Below are 18,108 nucleotides of genomic sequence, written 5' to 3'. Positions count from 1 at the left end.
GCCTTGAAGCCACCTCCCATATACTGTATTAGAACAGTACAATACTGTAAGAGGCACAAGTAATATGGAAAATCCCCACCCCTCGCCCTGTGTTGTTTTCCCTAGGTAACATAAGAGAAGTTTTCACAGAATTGTGTGGGTTTTATGAAGATGAGTCAGTCTTAGAAAGAGCTTGACATCAAGGAATATTTGAACCTGTGGTTTTTGCACTGATTGTGACTGAACCTCATGTACAAATAAGATGTTTGGTTATGATTTGGTATGTATTGAGAGTTAGCCTCAATAAATCGTACTGAGCTCTGCCTCCCTCTCCAGGCCTCCTCCATTCAGAGAGGGCTTCTTGAGGGCGCTTTGCAGATTCCCTGAGGGCTCTCAGACATTCCTCCCCCTGACCCCAGAGCTCTGGGACATTCCATTTGAAAATCCCCCTTTAAAGACGAAGACAGTGTGCAAGTTGCTGGACTGAAGACATGAGAGACCTGACTTTTTGTTTTTATTCTACCTACTCCTTACTGAACAAGCCTAGCCAAGCCACTTTAGTATCTGACATTCTTTTCCTGGGGTTAATACCATTTGCCCTCTCAGGGTTATCTTGTTGATCAAGTTAGGAAATGCATAAGGAAACACTTCTAAACCTTAAAATGGAAAGTAAGTTCTTTGCACTGACTTTTCCTCAAGTCCTCAAATGATAAGCCTTCTCCAAAACGATTTTTTCCCCACCCTTACTTTACTTCTTTCCCTACATCATGTCCCCTTCTCTGGTGATTTCAATTGCACTTACAGCCTGAAGTGTCAACTCGAGGCATATGATTCTCAGGCTTAGGTCTGTACCTCTAAATCCTTTTCAAATTGCACTTGAGAACTTCCAGATGTTTTATAGACAATACGTATTGCCGACCTCTCAAATTCACCAGGTTTAAAACACCTTTGCCACGTCCTCAGTTTCCCCCAACTCCTCTTCATAATTTCCCCTTTCTTCAGTGTATATTGCTGCAACCATAGAGACTAAAATATCCTAAAAATATTTGGCCACTCTTTCTCCCTAGCCCCAATTCCCACATGTAGCTTCAGATTTGGTTAATTCTCCTCGCACATGGTCCTCCCTTTTCATCCATATCACTGGGTCCATCCATGCTTCTTCATTCGGGTGTTTGTTATGTCATGCCTGAATCACAGCAACTGTTCCCTGATTGATCTCCCGATCTGGCAAAATACCCACAATTCAACAAATCATACACACCCATTCCAAGTAACTTTTAATAAAATGAAGCATGGATCATATTGCTCCCTTGCTTCAAGACATTTATTAGCTTCCTATTGCCTAAAGAATACAGTATCAAATTTCTTGGTGTTGGTGGGTGTTGTGTCTTAGAGGCACCTATGTATGTATGCTAAAGGAAATAAGTAGTAATTGTTACATACCGCTTACCACTTTCTCTGTTAGATCTGACTACTTCTGCATTCTCAAACCATGGAGGACAGTAAAGTCTGTCCACAGGTATTCCTAGTTAATCTTATGAAGTTTAAATTCACCCATTTCCCCTCAAATATCTGATGTCCTCTTTGCCTGTGTTATTATTTCTCAAAAACATTTTCTGCTCAACTGTCTATGTGGTTTGTCCCTGTTCCTCCTTATACCTGAAGTGTTCATATTTGCAGATTTCATGGGCAGATGTTCACCCTGTGTTTGGAATGGAATATGCCCCCCGAATCCAAACCTGGAGCTGAAGCATACACTTGCATATGGAGCAACTAACACAGCACAAGATCTCATTTATGTTTGGAAAGGAACTGAACATACATAAAGATTACATCATCCAGTGTGTTTAAATGCATATAAAATAGCCTAATTATAATTATTGGCCGATGTATTTTAGAATTTACATGACAAAGAGAGTTCACTTGTAAATTCCTTACCAGAAAAACATTCTGTGTTAGTATATAAAAATAATTCTTTAAAGATGTTAAAGCAATGCACTGGCATGTTATAACAGCATCAGCATAGGCATGTATAGAAGATGATACAAGAGCTATGTAGGAGATAAAAAGACCAAATATTGCCCTGAATGAGGACCTAGTTAACATATGCCTGCATAATGGCAATAAACATATCTTTGCAGTTTCTTTCATGTTTTAGTGAAGGCCAAATTTCAAGAAACAAAAATGTCATGGAAAATGGTAGATGATGACTTCTCCCCTTTGTAGATAGAGAGCCAAGCCATCCATTTAACCATCCTTTCCCCATTTAGCCCACCGAAATACCCTTCATGGTACTTCCAAATGCTTTGTGTCCTTACATTTTAAAAGAAGCTATTTCCAGAGACCGTTAAGGCACAGTGCTCCAAGCTGTTGTAGTTGCTACCACTCATTAGCTTAGACAATGTTAGGAAAGGGAAATGTGCCCTGCATCTCCTCCTCTGTGCCAAGGACAATGTAAAGCTAGAACTTTGGATAAAGGGCAAAGTTTGTTTGTTGTTTATCCATCTCAGGAGGAAACTGACAGCACACTCTAAAAGGTTTATGCAAACATATCAGCGAAGGGAACATATACAGAGATCTAAGTATGGTTAGTGAGCTCGTGACACATAATGACTATCCCAGTACCTGACACAAATAGGAAGCCATTACCAGCCCTAGATCTAAAGCAATAAGAGGCGGAAACAGTTACCAAATGCTGTAAGAGGTGGAAATGGGGGAGCTGGGTGGGGCTGCATGACTAGAGCTCTGGGTCTAGAAGACGTTCTGATTCCCCACTCACAATTCCCACTGGCCAAACAAAAAGGGTAGCAGAGGGCAAAGGAACCAGGGAGATTTAGTCCATAGGGGTCACTCTTCAGAGCAAGGCAGAGAGCAGTGAATAATGGATAGAGAAGAGGCTCAGGGAGGAAACAGAGAAAAAAAAAAAAAAACTAGCACCCTCTTCTTCTGTAAGGAGCTTGGCAACTGCATTAAACAATAGAAAATATTACGAACGAGCATATCTGTCCTAATAACTAATTGTAAGTCTTATTGGTACTAATAAATGTAATTGATGCAGTGCACTGACTCACAGCAAGGCCAGTAGACTTGGCGGCCTTAATGATTTCTGAGGATACAATGATACATACAGAGTATCTGTTCAGCACTTGAGTGGCTAAATAATTTTTAGAAAGCCAATATGTGGAGTGATGGAATAGAAACAAAACCCCAGGCATGTCTACGTACTTAACCACACAGCTACAGTCAGCTGTTCAGACATGTGCATCATGAAACATTGAAATTTGGAACAAGATGGAAATCCCTGGGGAAGTTTTCCCCTCTGCTGTATTATGGATGGGAAATAGTTAATTATTTTCCTATTTCTGAAGATAACTAACTACACTCATTCTGTCACCCTGAGTATAACTGTCACTATGAATACTAGGAGTAAAATTGACAAGATCTTAAATTTTTTTTTTTTCAACGTTTATTTATTTTTGGGACAGAGAGAGACAGAGCATGAACGGGGGAGGAGCAGAGAGAGAGGGAGACACAGAATCGGAAACAGGCTCCAGGCTCTGAGCCATCAGCCCAGAGCCTGATGCGGGGCTCGAACTCACGGACCGCGAGATCGTGACCTGGCTGAAGTCGGACGCTTAACCGACTGCGCCACCCAGGCGCCCCTTAAAATCATGAACCAAATGATTTAGTTTAAATGATTTAGTTTAAATGATTGTTTAAAGCCACCTTTAAATTATATTTACTTATTCTAACATAATAACTTATTGTTTAGTCTTCATTAGCCTATGTAATCTAGATGAAAAAATGAGAATACGCGGAAGTTAAAAGCTGTGCCCAGAGTCACACAGTTAGTAAGTAATAGAACCAGAATTCAAATTGGTTGATAACCACCAGAATCACCTATGGATTTCTTTAACACAGAGAACCCCTGAATCCCACCCTGTATGTACTGAAGGATCATCAGGATGGGGTTAGGAGTGAGCAGTGGTGACATAACAATTGAAATCTCTACTTTTAAAGGCTCCACAGCAAGACTGATGTAGTGGCAGGGTCATAACTGCTACAGATACAAACTGGCCAAACTTTGAAACAGCAGATTCTAAGGAGCCACCACATTCAGTTCTTGATTGATTCTCTGTCTCCAAGTGTGTCATCAGTTACAACCAGGAATCTTATCAGGTCAAAATTTTCACGGAAGCTATATTTGGAGTCATGTTGTTTGCCCTATTATTGTCAGGTAGTGAAATGCACTTTAACAAAACGCTTTCTCTAAGACCTGATGTGAAAGTTCAAAAGTCTTCCTATTTCATCTTTCTGTGCATTACAGTTTGCATGGAAAATAGGAACATGGTGAAAAGAAAAACACTTAACTTCAAGTTCTGGAAATGACAACTGGGCACCATTCATCTAACTTCTACTTCTAACCCTGGGGTTATCGCAGTAACACAGTTGCAAGTGAAGACAAACATAAATTCAGAAATAAATATTTGAAGAGGGAGACAAGATCCAGCCATCATGGGTTCCCATTCCCTATTCCACTAAAACATACAAACAAAAAAACATTAGCTTCAAATGAAGACTTCTCCAAAGGAAGGAGGACACAACCAAAATAATAAGAGGAAAGAGACCTGACAAATTGGGAAATTCCTAAGATTGATATAAGGCAAATGACAGAGGAGCTGCCTTATTACTCAGTTTAATAAAGTGCCATGGAAGAGTGGAAGGACTCTGAAGAGTCCCCGAAAAGTGGAAAGACTTCCACACCTGGATTTTTGGACTCAGACTGACCCTGAACTAATATTCTTTGTCTGTCCTTTATCTCTTTCTAACAACTTGCTGGAGTACTTTGATGGTGGTATAATCTTGTTTAAGGGAAGGAGTTTTTAAAAACAACAACTCATCTTCCTTTGTACTCATCTTTAAACTAGCCGACGTTTCCCACCAGATTATTGTTAACCTCTCTGTACAATAGAGTAAGATTTGAAATCTGGTTGCTCTTATGCAAAATTAGTCGTCACTAATACAAAGTGTACTTTTTGTTGAGTTTTAAGAGCCGGTATGCCATTCATCCTCAAGTGAAAGAAAAAAAGAAAATCAACAATAATCAAATTTCTTCCTAATGGTTGGATGGAAGCCTTCTGGGAGATGAGTTGCATTAATTCAGGATTGTATTATGGTAAGATAGATAAAGCACTATGCTGACTCAAATGGGATACTACCACAAGTAAAAGCTATCACTTGAACAACATAACTGCCCACACACCACAGATGTATTAGTGAGTACAGAAGAACTTCATGAGGAGTAGAGTGCATAAGGACAAGGCCATTCAGGGTTTGTGACTCAGAAGGTTGTCCTGGTGCCTGGCTCTCTTTCCTAGGGTAATCCTCCCATTTCTCCATTCCTTTCTAAACAGAAGCTGAAGGAGGAGTGGTCAGCCAAACCAGGTAGAGCTCGACCTTCTGAAGGCAGGCTGCCTCCTTCCATGCTCTCCCCACTGAGGTTAGAGGACCATTTTTCCTTCAGATATGGCTACCTCTGATCATCTGACTGAAAAAGTTCTTTGGCTCAGTCCAGCTGTACAAACCACGGAGGTGATTGAGAAAGACATTTATCTAAGAGAAGTTGAGAATATTATGGATAATATGAAGGCATATTATTATGTACAATAACATATATAATGTAGAGGAAGTGTGATTGACTGGGAATAGAAAAGCAAAATAACTGGCAGTATTTCCAAAAATACCACACTTCTTTAGTTGGCGAAACACCGTTTTCTACCAAAATAGCCTCATTCCATACTTCCTTGAATATGTTTAATGAGGTTGTTTCTGAAATTTGCTCAATTTAAGGTTTACCTCTAAACAGCTTTTAAAGATTTCTGTCAGATTTGGGGAAATTAACTTAAATACACTTTTTCTTTGACAATTAAACAGAGTCAGATACCCCTGAGAATTCCTCAAACTTGTATTTCTAGCTCTTTTTTCTCTTTCCTTACATAATAAAGTATAGCCATTATCTTTTCCATTTTGCTTATTTGAAAATAACTAACCTTAAATATTTGAGCAAAATACATTTTGACTTAAATATATATATATATATTTCCACGGACTCCTTAAGTCAGTTCACATGCTCCTCAAGGCACTGTTTTACTCCTGTGTCCTCAGAAAGAGCTTTGGCACAAGAAGCAGAGTATGCCAACGGCTGGCAGCAAAGGAGGTGTAGATCCATTGTAAGAGACACCCACAGCAATAACATCAAGCTACAGGCAAATTGTAATTAGGCAAAGAATGTTCTCTTCTGTATTCTTCTCTTAAAAACACTAGGGAGATCGGCTTTAAAATGCAAAGTTATATTAAGACACATTTGTCATATATTCTTATTGAATCACCTAGAATATTTTTGGTTTGATGTCTTGTTACACAACTAATACATTCTTCTCTGTTCACCAACTTGTGTGGCTGAAAGAATGATGATATGTGAAATGTAACTTGGAACCACAAATCTAAGGAACTCAGTCTCTTAAGCAGGCATCAAGACTTATTTCAAGTAGCTGTGCTGTCTTAGGGCCCAGATAGCATCTCAGAAAGTCACCTGGGTACCTTGCATTTTTTCCCACTGTGCTTTATGTAGAAGGAAACAGAAGTAACAGCAGAACTCAGAACTCATCCTTATCTGCTGAAAATATTGCTCAGATACCAAGGGAGGGAACTCACACAAATCCTTGGCAAGAGCATGTTAACCATGGAAAAAGGTAGGGGAACTGAAGTGAATTTCATATTAAAGGAATAACAGTTGTTTCTCAAAGGAAGGGTAAATCAGTACATGCAGTTGGGGAAAAAAAAAACAGATCATTCACTCCGTTCATCTTAGTTAATAATCTTTAAAAGCTACAAGGAAGGTAACTCCCTCAGTGAGCTAATGAAAAGGACGAGTCTGAGGAGTGACTATTAAGGAGGAAGAGTACAGCCAAGATGCAAAACATCTTCCAGGGCTACAAGGCCTCCCTAAGTGGATAGAAAGGAGTAAGGAAGAAAGTCCATACTTACTCCATATTTGCATGTATCAGGTACAGTTCTGCATATTTTCCATTTACTATTCTAACTGCAAAAAACATAAATAATATATAATTTCCTGATTCGATTGATGAGTAAATGGACGTTTAGAGAAATTAAGTACTTTCCTAATGTCTCACAAATGCTAAGTAGAAAGTTTGCCTTTAAAGTTGCCTGCCTAACTAATTTCAAAGCCTGTTTTCTCTCTGTAACAAAACCAACACCAAATGGAAAGCTGATTGTTTATAATGTCAGACAACTTTCACTGAGAAAGGAAAATGAAGTCTCAGGATGTTAGGAATCTTGACAGTTTCCAAGGATTTCCAGTAATCACTCCTATTCTCTCCACAACCATATGTTCCTACCCCCAGAACTTTACACTGTTAAGAAAATAGTGAAAAATACATTTTGCCCCTAGGCATTCATGATGCAAGAAGTCAAAATCAAAATCAAGAGTGGTAGAGTTTTCTGAAAAGATAGAGATAAAAAAAGAATGAGATTTGTGAGACTGTAATTTTAAAATAAAAGTTATTTTAGGGACTCCTGGGTGGCTCAGTCATTTAGGCGTTCGACTCTTGATTTTGGCTCAGGTCATAATCTCAGGGTTGTGAGATCCAGCCCAACATTGAGCTTCATGCAGAGCGTAGATCCTGTTTGGGATACTCCCTCGCCCTCTCTCTCTGTCCCTCCCCCACTTGCACTCACTCCCTCTCTCAAAATAAATAAATAACTCTAAAAAAAGTTTCAAAATTGGCAAAAGCTTTAATAATAGTAGAGTTAGGGTTCTCAAATCAGAACTATAATTTCTGCATATAGAAACACGAGAATATCTATATGAATTAAATATTCCACTAGGCATTTTCATTTATATATTTGTAAATAAACATTAGATAAATATTAGAGATTAACCAAAATTGCCAAAAAAGAGAAAAAAGCAGCATAGGAAGACCTCTCATTCAAGTGGTTTTTCTTTTTTTTTAAGTATTAACATACCAAAGTTAAGATTAGCTGGTTAGACACTAAAATGATACTTTCTTGAATATATTTTTACATTAGTTCATGAAGGTAATATATATTGGTTGGGTATGTGTTGTGCATTGGTTGAGTTAGAGTCACAACCTGACCACAAGTTTTAAAACGTGTTTTCCAAATGTGAAATCCCTTTGTCTCTCAATTGCCTGAAACTTAGGGGGGAGTTTTGTGGGTTTTTTTTTTCTTCCATTTAAAAACACCTGAGAAATAGAACTTAACTTCTGAGGTATAGAGATAAAACACTTTGAGCATATATTATCATTTATTTACAGATGAAGAAATCTTTATCCAAAGTCAAGCAGCTGGTAAATTTTAAAACCAAAATTCCATGTCATCAAAACCAATTGTTCTCAACTAGTGGCAATTTCTGATATTTAGAAAGATGGCTTTAATATGTATTCTGAGACAACTAATAATGTTGAATCTTTTTATTCAATGTATTGTGTTTTTTTTTTTTTTAATGCTTATTTATTTTTGAGAGAAAGAGAGATAGAACATGAGCAGGGGAGGTGCAGAGAGAGAGGGATACACAGAATCCTAATCAGGCTCCAGGCTCTGAGCTGTCAGCACAGGGCCTGACTCGGAGCTCAAACCAACGAACCATGAGATCATGGCCTGAGCCAAAATCAGATGCTCAACCATCTGAGCCTCCCATGCGCCCCTGTTCTTGTTGATGTAAATTATTTGTTAGTATTACAGATTGCAAATACCTGCCCCCACTCAATAACTTGTTTTTACTTTCTTAATGGTGTATTTTGACAAATATAAGTTCTTACTCCAATTTTCAGACCTTATCTATATAGGACTTATGATTCTTCTTTTAAAGACATCTTTGCATAATGTAAGACTGAAAGGATATTCTCTATTTTATTGTATAGAGACTTTCTTGTTTCACCTTTCACACTTAGATCTACAACTAGCCTAGAGTTAATTTTTTACACATGGTGTGAGATAGGGATCAAGGGGTATATATTTTCACATAGTAATTCAATTGGTAGAGTATTCATCTGTTTTCTCACTGCTATGCAATTCCACCTTTGCCACAAATCAAATCTCCATTTAGATATAGGTCTGTTTGGGGGCTCTATTTTATCCCATTGGTTTATTTGTCCATCTTGTTCCACTTCAATATTGAAACAATTACTGTAGTTTTACAATAAGTTTTGACATCTGGTAGCATAAGTCATAGTACTTTGTTCTTTTCCCTCAAGATAGTCTTGGCTATTTTCATCCTTCTGCTTTTTCACATCAGTTTTAGAATTAACTTGCCAAATTTTACCCGCCCCCCCCCCCGAAAAAAAAAGTCCGCTCGATTTTTATTTGTGAGTACATTTATTATATAGATCAATTTGGGAAAAACCAAAATGCTAACTATGTAAATTCCTCCAGTCCATAGACATGGATTTCCATGCACTTTTCTTTATATTTATTTCTTTTAATACAGTTTTATAGGTTTTGTGTGTGTGTGTGTGTGTGTTGAGGTTTTGCACAATTTTCACTTATTCCTAGATATTAGGTATTTCTGAAGTTATAATAAATAAATTTTTAATTTTAATTATCTAATTCTTACTACTAGAATATAGAAATTTAATTGATACTCGCACACTAATCTTGTATCCAACAAATTGCTTAATTTCTTTATTCTAATTGTTAAATAGATTCTCTACAAAAACCATTGAGAGTGACTAACAACAGTTTTTATTTTTTGCTTTCTTCATATGCCTACCTTTTATTTCTCTTTCTAGCTTTATTACACTAGCTAGGACAGCAAATACAATGCCAAATAGAAGTGATAATAATAAGTACCTTGTTTTATCCCGTGTTACAGGGTGAAAGACTAAAAATTCAACACCAAGGATGCCGTTTGCTGCAAAATTTATTGGAATAGTTTTTTAAACAGGTTAAGAAAGTTTTCTTCTATTTCAAGCATGGCGAGTTTTGTTTTGTTTTGTTTTGTTTTGTTTTGTTTCATAAATGGCTATTGGATTTTATCACTTTTTTTTTTGCATCTATCCAGATAGTCATGTGATATTTGTTCTTTTGTTGCTGAAGTGGTAAATTATGCTGACTGGTTTTTGAACTTTAAAATAATTTTCTTTTTATATATCGAGAAGAACCCAACTTGGTCATGATGTATTACATGTTGCATAAATTATTGCATTTGAATCGCTAATATTTTGTTAGGGATTTTTAATTTCTGTTTACATCATCAAACAATTTGAAGAGGCTCATTCTTTACATCATCAGACATAGTTTGTGTAAGAGAGATATTCCTATTTCCTTAAACATTAAAAAGAGTTCACTGTAAAAACTATTCACTGGTAAAAGAAAACTGGAGATTTCTTTTGGAGAAGATTTTAATATAGATTTAACATATTTAATAAATATACGACTATTTCAATTATCTTTTTTCAGCTTTGTAATTTGTGTATTAAGGAATCCATTTAACCTAATTTTCAAATTTTTGTTAAAGTCATTCATAGCATCCTTTATTAACATTTTAAGTCTATGCTCTGTTCCCTGTAATATTTTTGTATCTTTCCTTCTCATTTACTTAACAGTCTCACCAGAGTTTAAAATTTTATCTTTTCAAAAAACCAACTTTTGTTTTTATTGATTTTCTCTATTGTGTTATTTTTGTTTTTGTTTTCATTCCTGTTTTCATTCATTTCATGTCTGCTTACTACTTTCTTCCTTCTACTTTCTCTGTGTTTCGCTTGATTTTTTTTTCCTATCTACCTGAGTTGTATATTTAGGTCATTTGAGTGTTTTAGGGGCTCCTCAGTGGCTCAGTCAGTTAAGCATCCGACTTCGACTCAAGTCATGATCTCACGGTTGATGAGTTCAAGCTCCGTGTCTGGCTCAGTGCTAACAGTTCAGAGCCCAGAGTCTGCTTCAGATTCTGTGTTTCCCTCTCTCTCTCTCTCTCTCTCTCTCTCTCTCTCTGCCCCTCCCCCACTCACACTCTGTCTCTCTCTGTCTCTCAAAAATGAATAAATGTTTAAAAAATTTGGATCATTTAGGTGTTTTAGATCCTTTAACGTATGCATATAAAGCTATATATTTTTTCTAGGAGCACTATTTAGCATTATCTTATGATTTTTGATATGTCTCTTCTTTGCTGTCTTTCAGCTCAAAATATTTACCAATTTTCCCTGGGGTTTTTGTTCTTTACCCAATGACTTATTTAGCAGTGTATTGCCTAATTTCCAAAAATCTGGGGGCATTCTAGTTGTTTTGTAACTTATTTCTATCTTTATTATACCTTAGAACCTACTCTTTGTGACTTCAGTCCTTTATAATTTATTGAGATTTGATTTCTGGCCCAGTATGTATTCAGTTTAGGCAGATGCTTCATGTGCTTTTGAACAGAATATGTATTCTGCAGATGCTCAGTGCTTTCTATGTAAGTCCACAAAGTTACCTTTTATTATATTTTTCACATATTCTGTGTGATCACTGATTCTTCCACTGCTTACTCAGTGACTGAGTTTTTGTTTTTGTTTTTTTTTTCCATGTCACTGTATTTATAGGCTTGCTTACTTTTTCACTTAGTTCTGTCATTTTTTGTTTTATGTATTTTGAGACTATTTTATTAAGGATGTATACAATTTAAATTATATACTGTATCATCCTGGTGGATTGAACTTTTTATCTTCATGAATGCTACTTTACATCTATCAATGCTTTTATTTTATCTATTCATAATATGGTATTTGTCTATTACTAATACCATCTCTCTTTTGGTTTCTGTTTTCACTCTATATCTTTTATGTTGCTTTTTCTTTTACATTTATTACATCATTTTTTAAAATGTTTATTTATTTTGAGACAGAGAGAACATGAGTGGGGGAGGGGCAGAGAGAGACGGAGAGAGAGAATCTCAAGCAGGCTCCACACTATCAGCACAGATTCTGATGCGGGGCTTGATTCCATGAGCCTTGAGATCATGATCTGAGCCTAAATCAAGAGTTGGATGCTTAACTAACTGAGCCACCCAGGTGCCTAGCCTTTCTTGTGTCTTCACGTTTAAAGTGTTTCTCTTTTATGCAGTATATGATGGTAATTTTTAATCATTTAGTCAATTATATTAAATGTAATTAATGATATAGTTAGTGTCATAGACTCTGGGTCTGGAATTCTTTCTTGTCCAGCAAGAAAGTGGGATGCAGGGGTGCCTGGGTGGCGCAGTCGGTTAAGCATCCGACTTCAGCCAGGTCACGATCTCGCGGTCCGTGAGTTCGAGCCCCGCGTCAGGCTCTGGGCTGATGGCTCAGAGCCTGGAGCCTATTTCCGATTCTGTGTCTCCCTCTCTCTCTGCCCCTCCCCTGTTCATGCTCTGCCTCTCTCTGTCCCAAAAAAAAAAAAAAAAAAAAAAAAAAAAGTTGAAAAAAAAAAAAAAGAAAGCGGGATGCAGGATTAAAATGCGAGAGAGATGGCTAATGTCCAAGAAAAGACAAGAGCCCTGATTAAGGGTCCTTGCTCCGTTTTTATTAGGATCAGAAGGCTTACAAACATGGTGATGGATGTGCACAAAGGGACGATGAAATTTTGAACGTTACCTCATGGGCATGAGGGAAAGGGGGTTTTGAAGCTATGCAAGGCTAGGGGTTTAGGTTAATACAAAACAAAACCTTGATGCCTGGAGGGAGGTTGTTTACAGCAGATGTGAGGCACCACCTCTGTTTATCTAAACTAGTCTAGGGGATAAGAAAGACAGAGCATGCTACCTCACAGTCAACAAGGAACCTTTCTTTTGTTAATCAGCTCCACTCTGGACAACTTTGCACTGCAGCGGGTCTATAGTCCCATTTACCTGTTTACCTAATTTGATCCTTCCTTCCTGTGGAAGCAGCTTTCTGCTATAGTACTAAATTGGGGGGTGTTTCTGCCCTGAATACCTAACCTTGTTTACCTCATGTATCTTTGCTCTATACTGGGGTCTTTGCCCAACCCTATCTGTACTGGGGCTTTTGCTTCACCCTCTCTATACTTATTTACCTAATCTTGTTTACCCAAACTTGGGTGAGAACATCCTATGGCTTTCTAATTCTTTATGCCTTGTTAACCCATTGGTGAAAGCCCAGGGAATTCCTAAGTTTATTCCCTACAGTTTCCCCTGTTTTGTTTTTCTTGGTTCTTTTAGTTTAGTGTTCAAGGACCGTCATGATGAGCTTCTGGTCCTTCTTTTGCTTTTGGATGATCTGAGGGGTGATTCTGCAAAGACATAAGAAGAGACACAGTAAAAGCACTCCACTTCCCAGAGTTATCCAGAATTTGAGATGGGTGCTAGCTGTAAGTGAGAAAGGATTTAGGTTATGCCGCATTACCCAGGAATCAGCATATTCATTTTTAAGCTGATCTTTTGTATATTGTAGCTGTTGGCACAATGTCATATCTAAATTTCCTATATTGTCAGAGAAATAGGAAGAAAAGACACTGTGAAGGTGTGTGTGGACAGCATCCCAAGCTTGAGAGTGATTATAAAGAATGCCAGTTATGCAAATATTCTGGTAATTAGGGTCACAGGGCAGTTTAGAGTGGAGGAAGAAGGTCTCCTGTAGTTTTCTAATAAATTCCACTGCAGCCTCAAGAACTTCTAGGTGGGCCAAAACTTGTCTATCAATGGAAGTCTGGCTTATAAATTTTTTGGTAGTGTTGACCATAAATTTATTAAGGACCTGGGCTATCTGGATAGTATGATGCAGGCTGATGCCAGCTACAGTGGCAGAGGCAATAACGCCTACTGCTGTTAGGATGCCCATGATTAACAGGCCAACAAATCTTTTTTGCCTTAGAGTAGAGTGCCAATGTCAAATGAGCTTAGAAAGTGTGCCTAGTCTTGATGAATGCATATAGGGTTCAGAGCTATTAACAGGAACCCAGGCTGAGATGCACTGTTGAAGTTCAAATAAGGAGGAGATATTTAATTGGGTAACGTTATCATTACTTACATAGGACATAAACCAGCCCTGGCAGGTAGAGATATTATAACTATTTTATAGTTGTTGGGTCTGTAAAGTGGAGGTAGCAAAGAGAACGTAGAGAGAAGGGACACAAATAGTGGTCCATGCAAATTGATGGTTGTGCCAGGGAGGCCCAAGTTAGGTTAACATGTCGTTTTACATAAATTTCACCAAGGCTAATAATACAAGTGAAGAAGGGAAGACCTAGTTTCCAAAGATTAACAAGCCAAGGTCCTTTTAATTTCCCTTTATGTGCAGAAATTATAGGGCCAGACAATCCTCTGTCTTTCCAAAAAATATTCTCCCTATTAAACTGGTCAAAGGATATGGTCTTATTTGAATATTTCATTTCAAGATGTCCTCTAGGACCCTGTCAATAACAGTCCAATTACCCCAGTGAAGATTATGCTCAGTCTCTCCATAAAGGTTGTCCAAGATATATTATTCCAGGAGTGATCTGAATATTCGAGACTAGAATAAACTATAACATTAGGAGTGTGATATATGCTTGTTTTTTGAGGCATATCAAAGCTTGTGGCTGAGAAAAAGGTAAAATTGGCCTTGTAGAGGTTTTGGGCTGTATATGCAAAATCCAGTTTATTTTTAGTTTAACACAAGTAGATAAGTTGCTAAGTTTAGTAACACACATAGGAGGTGCTGAAGCAAGCCATCACTGAGGTCTTGGCATATAAAGCCAAGGCTCTTGTTCTGTTTGGAAGGGTGGCTTAAGATTGGCTCCTCCCAAGAACTCAATGTCATTATTGCTAATAGGAATATCCCAGTCTAGGAATGTTAAGCTATCAAATATAGGTGGGTTAAGGCAATGAGCCCAATATGAATATTGAACTTGGCTTGGACAAATGAGGGCAAGGAGTAGAATCAGGATTACACAAATCGAATTTCTGTCAGTGATGGAGATCATGGTCATCAGAAGCAAGCCAGGGGTGTATGCAATACCATTGTGTTGTAAGAGGATGCTGGCCTGGTTAAGCAGGTGTTTAAGGCTTCCCCCATGTTATATCAGGGGCAAGGAGTTGCATTTGTAGAAGGCTTCAGGATGATGAGTCCATGAAGAGGCTTCTTCCATGTTGAAAAAGGGGGCTGGTGGCCGCTCATTCAGAGTCATTCTCTGGAAGTCTTGGTTCATTGGAAGATATCCTGGGGGTCTCTACCATGCCATGGTAAGGCTTCACCAACCAAGAGGGAATCCACAGAGGTCCGGAATCTGAAAGAACACAAGCATATCCTCTACCCCAGGTGAGAAGTTTAGTCGGCCCAGACCATGTGGGCCCCCTTTGGGGGCTTTGTACAGCACCATAGGGTGAGAGGGTTTACTTGGTTTTGAAGAATGCTGTTCAGCTACAGTTAGTCCTTGAGGGTCAAGATTTAAAAAATGAAAAGTAATCACAGCACGATCGACATGAAGTTGAGGTTGTAATGTAGACAGTCATGGGTTCCCCTTTTCTGTTTTTTTTTTAACATGTTTTTGAGCATGTTATGTGCTCGTTCTATAATAGCTTGGCCTTGTGGGTTATAAGGAATACCTGTAATATGTCAGATATTCCATAAGTCACAGAAGTCATGAAATGAAGACATAGGTTGAGCTGTTATCTGTCTTACTTGTGTGGGGGGAAGCTCCAGGCTGCAACAGCATGCAAAAGACGATGAATGACCGCTTTGTTGCTTTATTTTGTATGAGTTGAGGCAAAAATAACACCTAAGTAAGTATCTACAGATGCATGGATATACTTATGTTTACCAAATGCAGGGTAAACTGTAACATCTGTCTATCAAATCTCATTAGGCTTGAGGCTGCAGGGGTTTATTCCTGCTGGGAAGGAAACAGGGGATAGTAATTGACAGTCTGAGCAGGAGTGAATGATTTGTTTGGCTTCATTCACAGTAAGGTTGAATTGTTTGGTTAAAGCTTGCCAGTTTTGATGGTAAAGATTATGAGAGGCTCTGGCTTCAAAAAGAGGATAACATTCTTGAGAAACAATGTTGTCAACTAGGGCATTGCCTTTAGCAATGGGCCCAAGAAGGGATGTATGGGAACGAATGTGAATGAAAATGTGAATGAAAAAGAGCCAGGAAGTGTGAGAGATTAGAGCTAGTTGAATACTTTGGAGGAGTATAGCAAAGGCAGTATCTGGTGGGAGGTGAAGAATGTGAAAAGGAAAATTTTTCATTAAATTCACTGTATATTGAGAGTCAGAAACAATGTTTAAAGGTTGGAGAAAAGTTTCTAATGCTAATAATATGGCTTGTAATTGTAAATGCTGGGTAGAGCCAGGTCCAGTATAAGAAATATGTTCCCAGTTTTTCCCAACTCTCCAAAGGCAAGAAGCCTTTGTTGTTATAGCATGACTCTCTCAGGAACAATGTTAATTTCCTGGTGAATCTTAAACCAAGGGTCAGAGGGGAGCCCATAAACAATATTGCCCACATAATCTGTGAGGGCCAACTGTAGCCAGCGAATTAGGGATGGCCCTATCAAAAATGTGCTGCAAGTTGGCAAATGGATGCTTGCAGGGTCCTGACCTAATAATTCTCAGCATCTCCAACGTCCCTTTTGGATTAATTGTGCTATGTTGAATATGAGTGGGGTGAGAATATGTTTAAGACTAACGTGGATTAAGAGCCATTCTATTTTTAAAACTTTTTAACAGCAGCTTGCCCAATTAACGCAGTAGAAAAATCTTTAGTATTAAGAATATATAGCTGCAAAGAAAGGTTGGGATTTTGCCTATCATAACTACGAGAGGTAAGAATGGACTGAATATTCTCCAGCTCCTTCTTTGCTGCCAGGGAGAGCTGGTGGGGTGATGTTAAATTAGGATTACCAGAAAGCAGTGCTAGGAGGTTGGTTAGATGGGTATTAGTAATGCCTAGGGGAGGATGAACCCAGTTAATGGTGTCCAACAATTTTTGTACATCATTAAGAGTACAAACATCATTAGGAATGGTCTGAATGAGGGGATGAATTTGAGTATGAAACATTTGCAGTCCTAAGAAAGAAAAAGGAGTTGACTTTTGTACTTTCTCAGAGGATATTTTTAAACCCTGTTTGTTTAGTGGGTCAGGGAGAATGGCAAAGAGCTCATCTAGAGGTTGTTGATGCTGGGCACAAAAAAGGATATCATCCATATAGTGATGAATGATCAAAAAAGGAAACTGCTTTCTAATTGGTTCTAATGCTTCTTTGACATAAAATTGGCATATAGTTGGGCTATTAAGCATCCCTTGGGAGAGGACTTTCCAATGGTTACGGCTTGTTGGCCAGCAGTGATTAAGATCAGGAACGGTAAAGGCAAATTTCTCTCTTGTGCAGCTAACAGGATTGTGAAAAAGCCATCTTTCAAATCAGTAATAAGAATTGGCCAATTTTGAGGCAACATTGAAGGAGAGGGGGTTCCTAGCTGCAAGGACCAAAAGGCTCAATTCCTGCATTAATAGCTCTAAAATCATGAAGAAGTCGCCACTTGCCAGTTTTTATAGGCGTATTCCAAGGGCACCTATTAGGCTCTATATGCTCATTTTTTAACTGTTCATGTACTAATTGTTGCAGATGAATCAATCAATCCACTTTTATTGTCCACTGCTCAACCCATACAGGTTTGTTAGTTTTCCATTTGAATGGGAGGGACTTAATTTGAGCAGTGGCTAGGAAAAACTTGTTTTACGCTGAATATTCCATTGACTCAGTAAGTCTCTACCCCATAAATTGATAGGGATATTCATTATATAGGGCTGTATGTAGGCTATCTGGTCATCAGGACTTAAACATTTACATAAGGTGAGACTTTGTCAGGAAGACTGGGTGCCTCCCACTCCAACCAGGGTGGCTATAGGTAGCCCAGTGAGAAGACCATTGGGTGGAGAATATAATGGTTATATCAGTCCCTTTATCTATTAACCCCAAGAAAAGTTTGGGACTACCATTCAACCCACCAAAATAATCTAATGCGTTCTTTTTTTTTTTTAAATTTTTTTTTTTCAACGTTTTTTTTTTTTTTTTTTTTTTTTTATTTTTGGGACAGAGAGAGGCAGAGCATGAACAGGGGAGAGGCAGAGAGAG

The 18,108-nt window shown here is 38.1% G+C and overlaps 1 protein-coding gene across 2 annotated transcripts in view; it reads left to right on the top strand.

Moving 5' to 3' along the window:
• LOC147584379 (uncharacterized) overlaps positions 1-9,512 on the top strand; it is a 279,072-nt gene extending 269,560 nt beyond the window's left edge. For both annotated transcript variants that reach the window (XR_015249033.1, XM_086700538.1), the window contains one exon: positions 5,394-9,512. Coding sequence is in view for 1 of the 2 variants with exons in the window: in XM_086700538.1 (XP_086556664.1) it covers positions 5,394-5,400 (7 nt within the window). In the remaining variant the exon portion in view is untranslated. The remainder of the gene's footprint in view (positions 1-5,393) is intronic.
• The last annotated feature ends 8,596 nt before the right edge of the window (positions 9,513-18,108 follow it).

Source organism: Puma concolor, chromosome A1 (genome assembly GCF_028749965.1).
Source record: "Puma concolor isolate L17-30 chromosome A1, mPumCon1.1.hap2, whole genome shotgun sequence".
Taxonomy (NCBI): Eukaryota; Metazoa; Chordata; class Mammalia; order Carnivora; family Felidae; genus Puma; species Puma concolor.
Note: the sequence above shows the minus strand (reverse complement) of the source record. Positions and strands in the feature narration are given on the sequence as shown.